General features: G+C 39.9%; 1 protein-coding gene across 5 annotated transcripts in view; it reads right to left on the bottom strand.

Annotated features, from left to right (window-relative positions):
• Window positions 1–17,910, bottom strand: part of slc12a5a (solute carrier family 12 member 5a) — a 186,381-nt gene that overhangs the window by 111,346 nt on the left and 57,125 nt on the right. Inside the window, exon 1 of one of the 5 annotated variants that reach the window (XM_086041466.1) lies at window positions 1,253–1,609. The exons of the other annotated variants lie outside the window; for them this stretch is intronic. Within the exon in view, the coding sequence (XP_085897592.1) occupies window positions 1,253–1,307 (55 nt within the window). The 5' untranslated portion in view covers window positions 1,308–1,609. Of the gene's footprint in view, window positions 1–1,252; window positions 1,610–17,910 lie in introns of those variants that run through there. 5 annotated transcript variants of the gene reach the window in all.

Raw genomic sequence — 17,910 nt, 5'->3', positions numbered from 1 at the left:
ATACGTATCCGACTTTTTGCAAAGCGACTGCAGTCTGAATGAATGGCCAGGTCGAATGTATCCATCCTTGACATCATCATGCGCTCCGCTCAAGGGGACTGCTTGATTGTCCGTGAATCTGCAAAGTTGTTTTGAGTAACAATATTTACTTTATATTTAACCTTAATTTAATCCCACTTGAAATATGAAGCATAAAGTGGACATTTGTGGTGATAGTAGTAGCCCCGTAGACTGCAATGACTGAGTCTTTAGTGACGTCTCCTTGAAATGAGATCGAAAAGCCTCGCCTCGTTTCCTCGAAATACTGTATTTCTTCGTTCTCCCGATTTGCTCCTCAGTAGATATGAGATAATAAAAATATAGGTCTGTGGCCCCTACACGCTGGACCACATTTACTTCAGTAAATGCTATGTTGCGAGGGACATTGTCTCTTCTTCTGCGCATGCGGGTCACTTTCAGGACGCATATGCTCACACACTGGACGGAGAGACGTCCCATTTAATATGTAATCGGATTACACCAAAAAATCCAAATTGAGCATTAAGACCTGCGGTGAGAACCTAGCCTTAAATAGTAAACTTCAACGAGGAATAGCATTAGCAGCTTAAAGCCTTGTTTTTGAAAAAATGTCTGCCAAAATCTGCCAAAGTTCTGCTTGTTGTCAAGTGGGTTCAACTGAGTTCACTGCGACCATACAGAGCTCATCTCAAAATTTCGCTCGCAAGCCAAAGAAAAAAACAACCACCTGAGTGACGTCGTGCATCTAAAAAAAATTACAAATCAGGTCACTTGCACCTCAAGGCACCGCTGGTATACATATTGCACCATATTTGTTTTATGAGCTTTATATGAACTGTAAGTAATTGCATAGTGGACCACATGAAATCCCCCCAAGGGGCCACATATGGCCCACGTGCCATAGGTTCCTCACCCAGAGTCGGGCAGAACTGCTGCATGACCACGGCGGGAAATGATTTGTGTGCGTGCCCGTCCAGCGTAATGCCCTCACACTCGTGCCTGCCGTCATATATATGGAGCGAGCGCATTACTATTCCTGTCACAGCATCTTTGCAGTAAGAAGGAAGCGAGCGGGGCCGCACACACGCATACATTTTTTTTAACGCACTTCTAAACCAGCATACTGTGTGCAACATCCACCTAAACTTGTCATGTCATAATATAATCCCGGTCGCATGGACAGATTGGAGCGTGTGTGTGCATGTGCGTGTGTGTGACACATCCCATCACTCACCCTGGTTTTGCGCTCCCCCGTCCCCCTCCTCTGTGTCAGTCAGGTTGTTAAGCATCCCGACGAGGATTCTGCTTGTCTTCTCCTGGCGCTCTTCTTCTTCTTCTTCTTGTGGTCAGTGATGGAGGGGCCGTGGGGCAGCTCTCCTGCCGTAGAAATGGCCAGGCAAGGCGGCGTGGAAATGTGCCAAGCCGCTTTTTTTGGTCTCCTCCTCCGCGCTCCTCTTCGCTGGATGCTCGAAGAGAGGCAGCCAAACGGAGAGAAGGTTTTTTCTTTCTCCCTCTCTCTCTCGTTAGGTCCTCCTCTTGACGTCTCTTCTGTGGCTGCCTTGTAAAGCGTGACTCTCTCACTCACGCACTCTGTTGCTCGGTCCGATCGCTGTTGCTCGCTCTCTCTCTCAACGGTGGAGGGAGGATGAGGAGGAGGAATCTGCAGGAGTTTGGCAAAAAAAAAAAAAAAAAGCTGCACTGTGGAGCTCCTGGCTTGACTCACCTGATTGAGCTTTTAAGGAATTGATAAAGAAGAAATTACTTGGATCACAAATATAGCCACGGTACACTTGTTGCTAGGCAGATTTCACAGGGCTCAAGTGTAACTGCCCCATAGCCCGGCCCCCCCAACAAAAAATAAAAAATGGCATATGGTTTTTGAATGACAAGCTTGAGGCTTAGAGCGGCACGCCCCTGGTCAAACAAGCAAATCACCAAAAAATAGCTTGCGCACACAGAAATGCACCAATGCATGCATTGATAGTCTGCCAGTTTATTGGTAACAACTGTTTTTTTAACTATTGCATTTTAAGGGCAGAAATGGCTCTTAATTACATGGGTGTGTTGGCTTGTCACAAAGAGGAAGTGGCCACGACGGCTATTTTTCACCACTCAAAATTCATTTATACAGAAAGGACAGCGTAGATCTCAGTAAGGTTGTTTATTTTTCTCTGCAATATGTTTGCACATGCACCTCGTAATCGTCGACGGGGGTTGGAAAGTGATTGTACCACGGCCGTCATGCGCTGAAACGTAATCATTAACGGCGGTGGGGGACGGACGCCGGCCGTAATTGCACCAATACAAACACAAATACACCAGCCATTCGGGAAAATTTACACATTTCCCCGAAATTGTCAACAAGCCCCTGTAACCACCCATATCCGTATGTCTGAATTATACTGCTCCCAGGTGACCAAGACTGTGTAAATATAAAGTGATCAATACTGCTATTGAAAAGGGAAGGGGAAAATTTGATTACCCTGAACATTATATTAAAAATACTAAATCAATTCCAACTACATCAAGAGAAACGGCAAATAAATGTAATGGATATTTTGTAAATAGTGGTCTAAAGTAAACAAAGAAAATTGTAAATCCTCGACAAAGAGATAGGTTAGAGGTGGACATTATTACCAGAAACACAAATAGGTTGTGTCTGACTAAAGTCAGTGAGAACAAATTGATAGATGTGGTTCATAAATTTGAGTAACTTTGAAAAAAAAATCTACTGATTGCTGGTATAATAACATGGCACTAGTTAAATATATTAAAGAGTACAGTATATATCCAAACCACTCACATGTATTTGCAATCAGTCATTTGAAATGGGTATCTTCCCCAATGCAATGAAAATAGCCAAGATCATTCCATTATATAAAAATGGACACAGCATACTTTTTCTCATTGTAGACCAATTTTACTTCTGCTTCAGTTCTCAAAAATAATTGAAAAACATATTGGCGACTGGATTTGGTCATTTCCTTGAGAGCCATAAACTAGCGAACAAACAGCAATATGCATTAAGATTTAATAGGTTAACTGCTATGGCAGTTATTGATTTGACAGAGCAAATAGCAAATGTAATTGATAATAAAGATTATATAATTGAGGTCTTCATTGGCCATAAAAAGGTCTTTGATATTATTGATCATACTATATTGATAAGTAAATTGGAAAGGTATGAATTCGGAGGAAAAGCGCTATCATGGCTAACTGATTATCTTGCAAACAGAAAACAATATGTGCAATTAAAGGAAGTCAAATCCGAATTAATGAAAATAATATGTGGAGTTCTCCAGGGATCAATTCTTGGGACAGTATTATTTTGTACAAGTATATCAATATCTGTATAGTATCTAAGCTACACAAAGCTCCTGAACATAATACAAGTGGAATTAAACACCAAATTACGGTTTGACATCAATAAGTTATCTTTACATATTAATCAAATTAAATGTATATTATTTGGTTGTGGTGTTTTTGTTGATAAATTATGTTGGCAGCCAAAGCCAAAGGAATATTACATTAAAGACCAAATCAACACAAACATATTTTTTTCAAGAATATGTTCTATATAGGCCCAGTCGTTGAAACAATGCATTCTGATAAATATTGCGTTTGTGGAATAAGACTTAATCCACCCATTTTTAGCCATCTCTGGGGAAGGCCATTTTATCACTTCTGACAACTGAAAATGACATCACAGTGTCTCAGGGCTAAGGTAATAACCAATCACAGCTCACCTGTTTTCCGAAGCTGAGCCATGATTGGTCGTTGTCTGAGCTCTGAGACACTGTGATGTCATTTTCAGTCGACAGAAGTGACAAAATGGCCGGCCACTGAGATAGCTAAAAGAGGATGGATTTTGCTCTTTAACTCATATTCCACAAACACAATATTAATCAGATTGCCGTGTTTCAACTAGTTGGACTGCATGGAAGATATTCTAGAAAAAATATGTTTGGGTTGACTTCACCTATAAGTAAAAGTCATCTTTAAACAAAATTCTTTACACTTGTTGTTCAATTGTTTTCTTGTCCCATATACTGTATGAATGCAGCCTGCAGCTCCGTATTTATTCTCCATTTTGCATTCTAAAAGTTACATTTATTAAGTGTAAAAACTGTTTAGGAGGGTGGGAACAAAATATATATGGATATTGAATTATATTTCATCACAATGGCAAAATTCTTTAGCAGTTAGATCTTTGTTGGACATATTAATAATGTACAGTAGAAGGCAGCCACCAAGCCTTTGGTTAATCGGCAAGCGACTCTACCACGTGAGCTACAGCCACGACAATGTCGACTGTGAAGTAATGTTCAAATGTATTGAAACGCAAACGTTTTCAAGAATATGTTCTATGCAAGCCCACTAGTTGAAACAGGGCATTCTGATAAATATTGCGTTTGTGGAATAAGTGTTAATCCACTCGTTTTTAGCCATCTCTGGGGCGGCCATTTTGTCTTCTGTCGACTGAAAATGACATCACAACAGCTCACAACGATCAATCACGGCTCAGATTCAGAAAACAGGTCAGCCATGTTTGGTCGTTGTGAGCACTTGTGATGTCATTTTCATTCGACAGAAGACAAAAGCCAGAGATGACTAAAAACAAGTGCTTTTGCTGCTTAGCATATATTCCACAAACGCAAAATTATTCAGAATGCTGTGTTTCAACTAGTGGGCCTGGAGGGAATATATTCTTGAAAAAAATATGTTTGGGTTAACTTCCGTTTCAAGGGTGTGGGATGATGAAATTGAAACTGTAATGTTTGTCCAATTGGATATGAATGGGGAATTTTTTAATGTAAAATATTCAATTGTGGGAAAACTGTAAGTATGTTGAATGAGAAAAATTGTACTCTGGAAAGCTTACATTTTTGGAGTATGTTGAAATTGGAACCGTGTAAATCGATGGTGTGTTAGGTGGGAGTAGATGCATGTCAAAAAAGTGGGCGGAATAATAAACTTTAATAATAATAATACAGAATCAGCATTCACACTTATAAATGTAAAAAAAAAGTCAGCCTCTACTTCTCAGAAAGACCTATTGTGGTGGCCTTGGAACGTATCACCCGCGAAAACTGCGGGAACACTGTAAGCGGTTCCTTTCAACTGGAGCTTATTTGAGCTAAGCATTGGAATGGTATTTGATTTGTGCGTGCAGTTTTGTGCTAAAACAGCGTTGGCTAAGGCGTGACTATTACTGATGAGAGAGAGAGAGAGAGAGGGGACGGGGGGAGAGCAAAAAGCCATGTTGGGCATAAACACCTTTGTAATGAATGCGCTCAGTGAACTTGCCGTGCTTAACAGGAATTGTGCACAAACACACATAGAATATCTCCATCTATTTTCAACCACATATAGTGTAGAGTTAATCTGAAAGTATCAAAACAAAGTCTTCTAATTGAGGTCCTCAGAACAATGTGTGTTCTCCTCTTCGCACGTGACATTAAACGTGGCACGTTCCTAGCACGGATTTGATTCCAGTCATGCCGCTCACTAAAAGCACTGATGAGGACAAGTTTGGTAGTGACTGGAGGTTCAAGTAATCAGTGTTGGAATGTGTACTCACATCTGGGTGCAGAGTGCCCCACCCATATGTATTGTATAGTGAATACAGAGTAGCAGGTCAGTAGTGCAATTAGTGTGTCTCAAAATTCTTATCCTGTAAATAATGGCTATTCGCAGGAGATTGGGACCGAGCCCTGTTAGAATTTGATTTGCCAATAAAGCAAACCATTTTATAAATAGATTATTAGTAGGTGCATGATAACCTACAAGGTTTATTATCCTGATTGCTCTCTTCTGTAAAATAAGAACTTCTGTAAAATAAGAATTTGTTATTAATTTCTATGTATGTCCCCAGACGTCCACACAAAAACTCATACAGTAAATTCATGTGAGTGGAGCATGCTCTGTAGAGATATCACAATATCGGCAATATCATGATATCGCAATATTAAAATTGCCACGATATATGGTGTCGTCATGTCAGGATATTAATAGCAGCAAATCTGCTTAAAAGCCCAAGTTGTTTTCCATTTATGCAGTTCCAGCACGCTATCTTATTAATGCAGTTTAATTTGATGCCACCTATGTTTAAGACCCATGCTAATCGCCAATAGGAGCGCTTGACTGGCCAAGCCTATTTCTTTGTGAATGCTGTTATTAAATACAAAATCAGAATATTGTGATGTTTTTTTTTTTTAATAAGAGCTGTTTTTTTTACAATATCATAAGCTTTTATACAGTATCGTGAGATTTTTATCGCCAACCTCCCCACAATATTGTGATAATTATCGTATCGTGACAGACCTAATGCTCTGCACCATGGCAGCAGACGAGGACAATGGAACATTGGCTAATAACTACGCTTCTTTTTATACTAAAATGACTTACCTTAACTAGAATTCCGCATAACATTGTAGCCAGAGGTACAAACCCGGTGGATTAATGCATCCTTTTATCAGTGATGTTGTTGTGCAAAGAGAAAATTAGTTGCCATCTTTCATTCTTAATCTTTGTCGAAGAAGCACATCCGTCGGAAGTAGTCATGGCAACTTACTTTTGTTTTGTTGACAACAACTTACTTTTGCTTTGTTGACAACAACAACAAGGATTTAAAGGTGTTAACACACCAGGATTGTGCCTTTGGCTACAATACAACACAGGATTCAAGTTAAGGTAAGCTGTTTTAAGACAAACAAACCAAAACTTTAACATAGTTATATTTGCTGACGTTTCGTTGTTGTGGTCCTCATTTGCTGTCGGAAACAGAGCGCGTCCCTCTCACAATTTCCGCTGTTTTCTATAGGCTTCTACTGCCAGCATTGGGCTCAATTTTTCGGGCAGTCTGAATAACTAAACAGCACATTTGAACAACAAGTTTATGAACTGGGTGAGTGAAGCAACTCGCTTGCAGCCACGATAAGGGAATAGGTTTTTTTGCAGGCGAAGATTTCTAGGGCGCGTTTGGAAATATTGTCCATGTCTGTACTGCTGACTGCGTACTGAGTGTTGTTGAAATGTGCCGTTCAGTTATTCAGAGTGCATCAAAAACAGAGTGCCGGTACCTGCCCTTGGCGCTACAACTGTGAACACATTTTTCCTCGTCATTCATTGTCATCAGGCAGGAGGAGTAGGGCCCAACACCAAGCAAAAAAGAAAGAAAATGATTGAAATGGCTTACCTCTTCGATGCAGGCAGTAGGATTGTCATCTGTAGGACCATATGGCCCCCAACCAAATGTTTACTACATATGAAGATCTTCCTGTCATTAAACTTGTCTTTTGGAGGTCCGCACAAGTTGACCTACATTCATTTTTCTCCAGGTCATTATTTTCAATAGTTAAAAAAAGGAAAAGAAAATCAATATATATCGCTATACACCAATATGAAACACTTATATCGTAATATACTTTTCAGCCATATCGCCCAGCTCTAGTACAAGACATTAAAATGTCTTTGTTTGTACAATGTCATGTAAATGACATGATATGTCTGCCCCCTTTAACACTTTTTTGTAACTGTTTTTAGAAAATTATTTTCTATTCTATTGCAGGCCTAATGTTGACTATGGAATTAGTTACTATGATGAGCAGGGGCGGAGCTTGGGGAATGCGACGATGCAATCAGCTCTTACTCGCAGAACAGCAGCTTAGACTATGAAGTTGAAATCCAACACCATGAACAGCAAAACCATTGATTGCATTTTCCGTCATGGATGCAGCACTTCATCATGCAACTGACGAATTGTGTAATTGCACACTTGATAGGTGGGCAGTAGGGCTGCACGATGCTGGAAAAAAATGACATTGCGATTTTGGGGGGGTTGCGGTATATATTGCGATGTTGAAAATAGAATTTCCCAGATGACTTGAATAGATTTGTTTGGGAGTCATTTGGTTAACTCACCATGACATCATTGTATTCATATAATATCGTTTAATCCAGATTAAGGGGGTTCATCTGTGAATGATGATTGCTGTATATAAAAGGGATCACAGAGGTCATGTCTCTGATATGGCTCTGTCTCACATAATAGATACATTGTATTCCTCATTTCAATGTAAACAGCAGCAAAATATTAAACATACTTTAAACAAAAAAATAAAAAGAGCAGGTGCATTAGACCCTTGAGTCATTTAAAAAAATAGAAGAAAATAAAAAACCTCTAAAGCAGTAGCAGAGTTATAAACACCTTTAAACTAAACTATAAAATATTTAAAAATTAAAAAGCAGGTGTACTAGCGCCTGAGTTGTTTACAAAAATATAACATTAAGATAAAAAATAAAAAAACCTTTGTGAAACTGCAGCAAAGTTGTAAACAAATTAGAACAAAAATATTAAAACTTAAAGAACAGGTGCATTAGTCCCCTGAGTTGATCACAAAAATATAACAATAACTAAAACGGTCTGTAAAACATATTGCATCTGTGATTTGTCAGTGCTGTTTGGATTTATCCGATGGAGTTATGCTGGCGAAGGCGTCTGTAATTGTTTTTCGAGTAGATGAAGTTTCACCTCGGGTCCCACTTCTTAGTTTGAACTGCTCATACAGGGGCTTGTGATGGCGATTGCAGCAACAACGGTGAGACACTGTTGGCAAATGATGTTTTGTTGTTCTGAATCTACCTTTTTATAGCCAAAATACTTTCATATTTTGGATGGTGACTTTCTTACGGGGACTAAATCCACTGCCGCTTGTGTCGCTGTCGTCTCCTCGCCTGTTTACAGAGCAGACAGCAGAGTGGAGGGGGAGGGGCCGGTGACTGATTGGCAGGAAGGAGGGTGTGAGCGAGGCAGGCTGTGTAAGAGCACGGAGTAGCTTCCTGCTTTTCTGAAGCAAAACAAAAGTTTGCGTGTTCCAAGAAAAAAAAAAGTTAAAACATCGCACGTCCCACGATGTGACTATCGCGCATGCGCACATCGCCATCGCGATGTTCAAAGGACACATCGTGCAGGCCTAGTGGGCAGACAACCTAGAAACCCAGTTATTTGCATACAAGACATTAAATGGTCAATTTTTCAGAACATGTCCCCTTTAAAAGCCAAACGGCCAGGGAAATGATTAACAACGAAATTCATTAGGAACGCTCCCATATAGTGTGTGGCACAATTTATGGTCTCTGACTGCAGCAGAATAACAAAAGGAGTTACACCCATATAGACTCTAATAAGATCCTGCTATGAACATTAACAGCACCGAACATCACCAAAGCTCATTTGGCATTCTACACTGGACTTTTCTCGCATTCTTCTACAGCCCGTTACGTTGGATGAATGCATCCTCATTCATTTGGTGCCAGCGCCATTCCGCGCACATACTGCTGACTCACTGGGGCGTCAGAAGGCTTTCTTATTTTCTTAAGAAGCAACTTAACGCTGTCTTGTCTCCTAAAAAGCGCCTGTTATTGGATTAATCCTTACAGCAAAAAACAAAAGCAGCAACGATAAAAAAAAACAACAACAAGTGTTTATCACACTTTGGGAGGTGCATCCATCAAATGGTAAAGTGAGCTGCTTATACTGTCGTAGGTTGAGGAGTTGATTCTATCTAACACTGGGGAAGACGTAAGACCACCGAGGTGAGATCATCAGTCAGTCATGAGAAAGAAAATAATTTACGTTCATGGAAGAGAATTTTTAGTCTTCAATGAGCCGAATGTGGTTGTTTTTGGACTGAGGGAGAAGCAAAATGCCCTACAGAAAAGCCAGAGCAAAGTATAAAACCCAGCACATTCCTATTGTGAGCCCTGTGCCATCACTTTGGGTTGAAACTCTGGCAGAAATGTATTTATTTTTATTGTAAACATATTGATTGGATTTTTTTGTCATGAGATTTAGCTAAAGAAATATGCAGTTATATATTTATTATTATTATTATTATTATTATTATTATTATTGATGTTGTTTATAATTTTTTTGATATTTTCTAAATTTTCAAAGAGTACATTTTTATCATTTTCTGTATTATTTGGCATTGAGCGTAATGAATTTATGCTGTATTTTTACTACTATTATTTTTATTCCTTTTTTTTTCATCTGTCTTACGAGACTTAGCTATGCTTTTTGAAAAATGGACAAAAAATGGAGCAAAATTGAAAGAGAAACAGCTTTCCAGTAAGACAAAGCGCCTTCGGTTTTACGCCCCAATAGTAAACATGTTGAGAGCCTTTCATATTTGGAAACTAAAATGACAATGTTGGGTACCATCACTTTGGGTTTAAACGCAACGTTTGCAGACGGTGCTGTGAAGTGAAAAGAGACCCTTGAACAGGTGCAAAAACTGCTGGACGCCATCTTGTGTGGCGCCACGTACTGTAGGGGAGAGAAAGGCTTGAGCACAGCCTCCAGTGGAGTCGGTGCAAACGACTGCAGCTTCAAGGTTGTTGTGTTTAATTGTGCCGTGAAGAACAACGTAAAGGAAGCGAGAAGTCAAATCGGGGTTTATTGACAAATAAGAGTAATTTTGCCCATGATGTTATGTGCAGTTCGCTGTCCGCATGACAAACCGCAATTCATGTGTGAAAGCGCTTGCCATTTTTTCTCACATCACATATACTTGGCTATATTTACCCAACCTTCAAGAGTGCTTTTCAAGCAACCTGAACTTTTGAAGCCGGCTCCAACCCTCAGTGGGGAACGCCATTATTGTGTGCCGATGTCGTACGGACCCCAGCTGAGGTCATATCGACCCGTTCCCACTGGAGATTCAAACACTCCATCTTTCTTTGCAACCACTTCCTTGCTGTGCTTCCCGAGCTACCGTGACCTTCGTATTCAAAAGGTAGGGACCTGTAAGGTACATAATTCAGGGTTACCTCTCACACACACTACTGAAATTTTCTCAGAGACACTACTGAAATGCTTTCACTGACGCATACTACTGAAACACTCATACACACAACTAAAACGGATATTTCAGTATATCTACCATATGTGTGTATTTCAGTATGATATGCGAGAGGATTTCAGTAGTGTGTATGAAAGTGTGTCAGTAATGTTTGTGAGAGTGTTTCACTTGTTAGTGAGACAGCATTTCAGAAATTTCCCACAAAAGTAAGTATGAGGGGCCACCTGGGACATGATTCAGGCTTACATCTCACACACACTACTGAGGTCCTCTCATACACACTAATGAAATAGTCACACACTCATTAGAGAAACACTTTCATATACAACTGAAATGATCTCACACACACACACACACACACGTTATTTCCGAGGTTCCTGAATGCATCACGCGACTCGCTGGATGGGAGTGGTCAGAGAGGAATGAGAATGAAGGACAAAGAGATCCGTGTGTAGTTACGACTGTTGTTGCACCGTAATTGGAATAATAAAAAGGCAGTCGTGTTGGAATAATAAAAAGGGTGATAACTAAGCTACGTCTGACATCGTGTCTTTGGAAGATGTTACAATACACTTCAATCGGACACTTATAATTTATTTTCCAAAGTCACGCAGAGCCGCAACATAAGGATGAAAGAACTGCATGCAGCTCCAGAGCCGCGGGTTGCCGACCCCTGATATAGACGGATAAATAAATAAAGCACAGATGTATAAAATGAAAGCTTATCCCATCTCCAGTTAGTAACATCACACACGCCACCCGGTAGGAAAAGCAAAATAACGCCTAATTATGATGTCATATAAAGCGCCAGGCGCAGCGGGCGTTGCCGTTTGGCGACATCTCATCATTAAATATCTTTTCGTCTCTCTCTAGGCTCAAAATATGCAGCTGAATTCATCCTCTTAATATTTGACCGTTTGACAACTTTGCACAGAAGAGTTTTTATTTGTAGTCGCTCAAGTAGCCACACATCTCTCTCGAAATGAAGCTCTCATGAAAAATTAATATACTGGTTAAAAAGAGAAACTCAGTAAATTTCACAAATTTATTTAAGTTATTGAAAATAAAAACAGAGAAGGTCATACGATTTTATAAAAAAAAATAAAAATAGCTCCCTCCTTTTTTCTTTCTTTTTTTTTTTAAAGAATCGGAATCGAGAATTGTTAGGAACAAATCAAAGAACCCTTATTGGAACCGGAATCGTCCAAAACGATGCCCAACCCTAGTGCCGAGATGGTCTACATTTGAGATGAGGCGTAGTGAGCTTCGGTGGACTGCAGACTAAATACTCAGATGTGCAATAAAGGTTCTGCAACATTGAATCATGCACAGCAACATTATCTGACACTGAATAAGTCATGACACACCATCTCTGCAAGCTTTGAAACAACTTTGGGTATCAGGTAATCATTTAAAAGCTTCCATTTTGCTGACTAAAATATGAGAAAACTGTCAACTGATTCTACCAGTTTCTGGGTTACTGGTTTCTGCCTATGAGCGATTACTATTTGGTCCGACAGGACAAGAAGGCGGGTAGGGTACCCCGGCTGCAGGCGGAAGGCAATAAACGGACCGGGAACTTTTAGTAAAATGACCATCTCTGGTAAATTGTCAGAGGTACCTTGTGGAAACCAAATGAAAATCGCGTAACCATTTTTTTTTTTCTGACAATGTATTGTTCCATTATGGAGAGTATCGGACTCAGTTAAACGGTATTGTATTTCATTGATATTCTTCCAGTTTATCGGTAACTGGTTTTGAAACTGGGGCTCTTCATTATATGGGTGTGTTGACATGTCACAAAGAGGAAGAGGTTGTCACAGCTATTTTTCACCACTGAAAAATACATTCACACACAAACGACAGCACAAATCTCAGAAAAGTTGTTTATCTCTGCATTATGTTTGCAATATTGTAAGCAGTGAAATCTGGAGATTGATTGTAAACAGAAATAAATATTGACTCTTGGTTTTTACCTGCAAGTGGAAATGGTAGTGAAAACCACCAACTGTCAAAATCATATTTTTGCACAGTTTAAGGAGGCATAGTACGGTATGCCTTTTTTCGCAATTAAAATTACCAGCTATATAAATGAATGGTCTCATACATTCTTCAGCCAAAATACACAAAGGGTAAAAGATTACGGCATGCATATACAAAGTCCAGTTACCATGACGATTGGGGGTGGAACTAGGCATTTGCAACAAAGTGAGAGGATGGTGGTATAACTATAAGCAGGGTGGGGATGAGAAATTGCTTGGAATATATTTGGGAGACATGGATGGGAAATGGCTGTGTTGTGACATAACCTAGTAACAAGGATGGGGATCTATATTAGGAGACGTGGCTGAGTTATTGCTGGGTATATAGGTGGAAGACATTGTTGGTGACCTCAGGCAGTCAAAATGGTAGGTAAAATAGTTAGAAATAGTTGGTGAAGTACCTGGAGCCAAAGATTGAGATAGACAGAACTGATAAGGACACTGTTATGGACATTGCTGAGGATGTGGTCATATATATGGCTGGGCTGTCTGTTAAAGAAGAAACAGACAGCTCCACCGGCATCCCTACATGACAAAGCCTCACCTTCTCAGGTCATTTTTGGACCCTGGCCAAATCATTATGGTCTATCTGAGCATCTCCCAGTGTTGTCAAGGGCACTGAGTACTTTACAGCAGTCAGGAAACAACAGGGCAGATGTGGAGAGAATTCAACATAGCCTGTTGGACAAGATCACAAACAAGTGATGCTACTACTTTTTGCTTCAGAAGGCGCAAATCTGTTTCCAAGTAGAGGTGCCGATATGAGCAAAATAATGTCTCTGTATATTTTCAAAAAACTCGATAATGATAATTTGACAATATTCTACAAAAAATACTGTAAGTCTGTCCTTATTTTGTAAACAATTATGGATAGACAGCATTTCTGAACAAGAGCTCTTGTTTGTATTTTAAATTTCTTCATACATACAAAACACTGCACAACGATATTTTATGGCAATATTTAACAATGAAGAAATTCAAATTGTTTTTTTATTATGCTATAGTAGGGCTGCTCGATTATGAAAAAATATTTTGGTAATAATTGAAATCACGATTATTCAAACGATTATTTTTTGCTACAAAACAAGAACAGGTTTAAACATGTAAAAAAATGTTAAGACGAAATTTTTTGAAACGCTATAATAATTTAAGTTCATTTTGGACCCAACAACATTTGTAAAATTAATTATTAAAAAAAATAAAATAAAGTCCAAATGTATGAATTAAAATATGGCTTCCTTGGATAAACAAACGAGTTAACTTGCTATGCACTTATAAATTGCCAAAGTAGTAAACTGCTTGGAGTAAAATGCCAATTTTGACAGAATAACAGACATGCTATTTATCTATACATTTAGACCTTTGTCTGGAGCCTTTTTTTTTTGGTTTTAAAGTAATATTTGTCATGTCATGTCATCTTCCAAACCGCTTATCCTATACAGGGTCGCGGGGAGTTGCTGGAGCCTATCCCAGCCGTCAATGGGCGAAGGCAGACTACACCCCAAACTGGTCGCCAGCCAGTCGCAGGGCACATAAAGTAATATTTACTTTATATTTATATTTACTTTAATATTTAAGTATTATTTACCTCATCGAACACCAGGGGTGTCTTGAACGTGCGCATCCGAGTCCATAGCCGAGTGTGGTCGCATTGGAACGCACCATTTCGGCTGTTACGTTCCATTGGACGGCGTGTTGTCGGTTGAAAAACTAAGGCCATTCCTCATCCAAATAAATGTGCACGTCAACTCATTCCCACTTCAGTCTCTGTAAATATCCCGACTGGTGTTAAATGCCTCGCCCGTCCTAACTGTGATCAGCAAAGAAGCAGTGTTTTATTTTAATTTCTGTTATCGTTTTGTGTCTCTCCGACGAAGGGTAGGGGGTTACTGCGTAGTGTTTCAACGACTGAGAATTGCATTGTGAACGATGCCATAATCTGATTCTGTGTTTTCTTGCTTTGGTTTATCATAACATCATCGTAAACCAAACGATGGTTGAATAGATTCGTTGTGTTGCCGGTGGATGCAGAGACAACTTACACTTTTATACGTATTTGCTCGCCGTCTTCCACGGCAAACCCAAAATGTAACCAAATAAGCAATTTCGACTTGCCTTGCTTGTTCCTGTGGCGGGTCTTGTGTCATTTTTAGGTCTGTTACTCTGTTAAAATTTGGAGTAGGAGCATGTGCAATGTGGCTAGCTAGCTAATCAAATCTTTTGACAGATAGTTTCTGAAATATTCCAACACATACTACGCATGATAGAGTCGCTATGTAGCTACTGTTTGATGTGGAGTACGAGGATGTAAAAACTGAATGTTAAAGTGAATATTGAACATTGAGCAAACTTACACGTACACGCTCACATAAAATGAGTGATGGCAGCGTTATGTCTCGCCATGGTTTACTTGCTTTGTCAATGGTACATTGTTTGGTACAATGTTTGTTTGCTCAACTCGGCAAGGGTTTCATGTTCAGCGCTACTTATCTTTAGCCGTAGTCTTGCTTGTGGAGTCGCAAAGTTTTCCACGTAATCCTTCATATGGTTCGTGGTGGAACAGATTTGTTGGTGAATAGCTCTTTACGGCGACCTTTTTTTGGCACATCTGACGTTTTTTTTTTTTTTTAATCAAGGTCAGTCTTGTCAATGCCAAATCATTTCCAGGCTGATGGAGACTCCTCCATTTCTCGATTTCCTCATTTGCTCAATTTGAAACAATGCTGTCTTCCGCTCGGCTGGGGCCACAGAGTCACAGTCAGAGTGATTGAAGACTTATCATTTACTCCTTTGCCGTCCATGTAGGCTGATTCGCCGAATGAGGACTTTCATCTCTTCGTCCTAATTTGCGTCCTATCAACGGACCTGTTCGTGTTTTCTTTTGAGACAGTATTAATGCTTGATAAAGTAAAATTGTACATCGTGAAAGCAACATTGACAATAATATCGATGACGATCGATATATATAGCCCATTGCTATTTCCAAGTGATTAATTTGATTACAATCCAGAGAGCAGGTAATTTCTTCTGCATTTAAACATTTATGCCAGTTACTCCATCACACACTGTTAGGAGTAGGAGTCATTTTATAACCCACAAGGTACAATCTACACTAATGTACCACATCGGGCTGGTTATTGGGCTCCGAAGTAAGTGGTCATTTAGTGTGTTTTATGACAGTTGGTGGCTGATATCATCCACTACTGCGCCTGCTTCTGCCAAAATGACAAATAACTTTACAGCGTTGGCGTTAATTGGCCTTATCGAATCAACCAGCTGTTGTTGTGTCCTTCATCAAATAAATCGAATCACACTTCAGTCCCTTGTGTTGGACACATGGCCAACAACACCGACTGTCATTAGGTCATGACGGAACATGACGGGACATGACGTGAGGCAAACATTTATGTTTTTGTCGTGTTATTGGTAGGCATGGGCCGACATCCGATTCCGATTGTATGATAACCTTGCGCAAAAAAATGTCAGTTTCACAATATCATGGTATTGCAATTACAGCTCTAGAATGTATTATTTTAAAATGTTTAGGTAAATAGATTGGTTTCCATTGAACGGTACCATTCTTTAAGACAGCATTGTATAGATGTATAAACGTTAAGTTCACTGTGCCAAAGAGTGATGGGCGGTGCTCTTGTATATGTGTTATCGTATTGGAAATATCGTAGAGCTGACTGACTGCTCGCACTAACAACAGGGGGTGAGGGGATCGTGTCAATTTGACTGAGATGAGTAATTCAGGTGCAGAAAGTAAAAACCCTGCCACAGTTTGGCTTGAGCCACATGTGCTTCTAATCAACTGAACTCGTTTACCTGCCGGTTGAGTAGAAGCACCTGAAACCCCAAAAAGCCAAATCATACCACTGAGGACAAGTGTCAGCAGCTTTCAAAGAGTGACTTTTGAAAACCACATTATACCTGGAAACTGGTAAACAGTTCTTGGATGCATATTGATTCTGAATTGTTCCAGATTATATAAGCGGTACAGTTGTGTGCTGTTATATTGCTTGCCAGTGGTGGTTTATATTTTGATCTGATAAAACCTCATCGCGCATCTGACAAGGCTTCAGAAGATGAGCTGTAGAATCTTGTTGCATCTGCAAGAATTGTGAAGCCAACAAAGGCACTTTGTTTGCTTCGGACAAGCCTTGAGGCAATCTACTTCTTTTCTGACTGTCTCTAAGTAAAATATGCTACTGATGAGGATGGTGATGTGCATTTCATGACACGGAGGGTTCTATTTTTGTCGACAGGCGCACGTGCGCTTGCCGTAAAAACTGCAGCATCTTCATTTTCATGCAGGGGCAAGTCTGGTTTACCGTGTTTGGGAAATTGGCAGACAGCTTTATGCCATGCTGGGTGTTCCGGCGGACCGGAAGCATTTGTATTATACACCCCTGGCGCACCTGACAATTTGGTGACGGAAAGTAGACTAGACATTAGATCAGTTAAAAGCAGGTCGATTTTGTGGCATAGGTGGTGTAACATGATTTTGGTGGATTTATTTGAGGCGCAGGCAAAAAGATTTTGAGCTCCATGGACGTGTGTGGTGTATGTCAACAAAATATTTCAATTATAAATATGACTACAACATGCTTCGATCCGTCCAAATGATTGTAGAAATCATTTCATTGAATGAATTATTATTATAACCTTTAATATATTTTTAAAAAAGCAACCACACCCCCGACCCCACCAACCCCAAACCATGTCATAATTACGGTTGTGAGTTCTGGTGAGTCATCACACATGCACAAATGAAAGGCGGGCTCCAAGTGTCGCTTCCATTGGTCGGGGAACAAACCGTCTGTGTTGACGGCCATAATGGCACAGACGCCCATGTCTATCTGCATGCATCTACGACAATACAAAAAGAAAGTAAACTTCACCCATGCAAGATTTAGACTGTGCTTTTCGCTAGATTTATCCACCTGTTCTGGGCTTAAAAGGCTCCATCCAAGCTTGGAGGC

The sequence above is a fragment of the Filicampus tigris genome, chromosome 9, assembly GCF_054856515.1.
Source record: "Filicampus tigris isolate MCC_2025a chromosome 9, RoL_Ftig_1.0, whole genome shotgun sequence".
Lineage (NCBI taxonomy): Eukaryota > Metazoa > Chordata > Actinopteri > Syngnathiformes > Syngnathidae > Filicampus > Filicampus tigris.
Note: the sequence above shows the minus strand (reverse complement) of the source record. Positions and strands in the feature narration are given on the sequence as shown.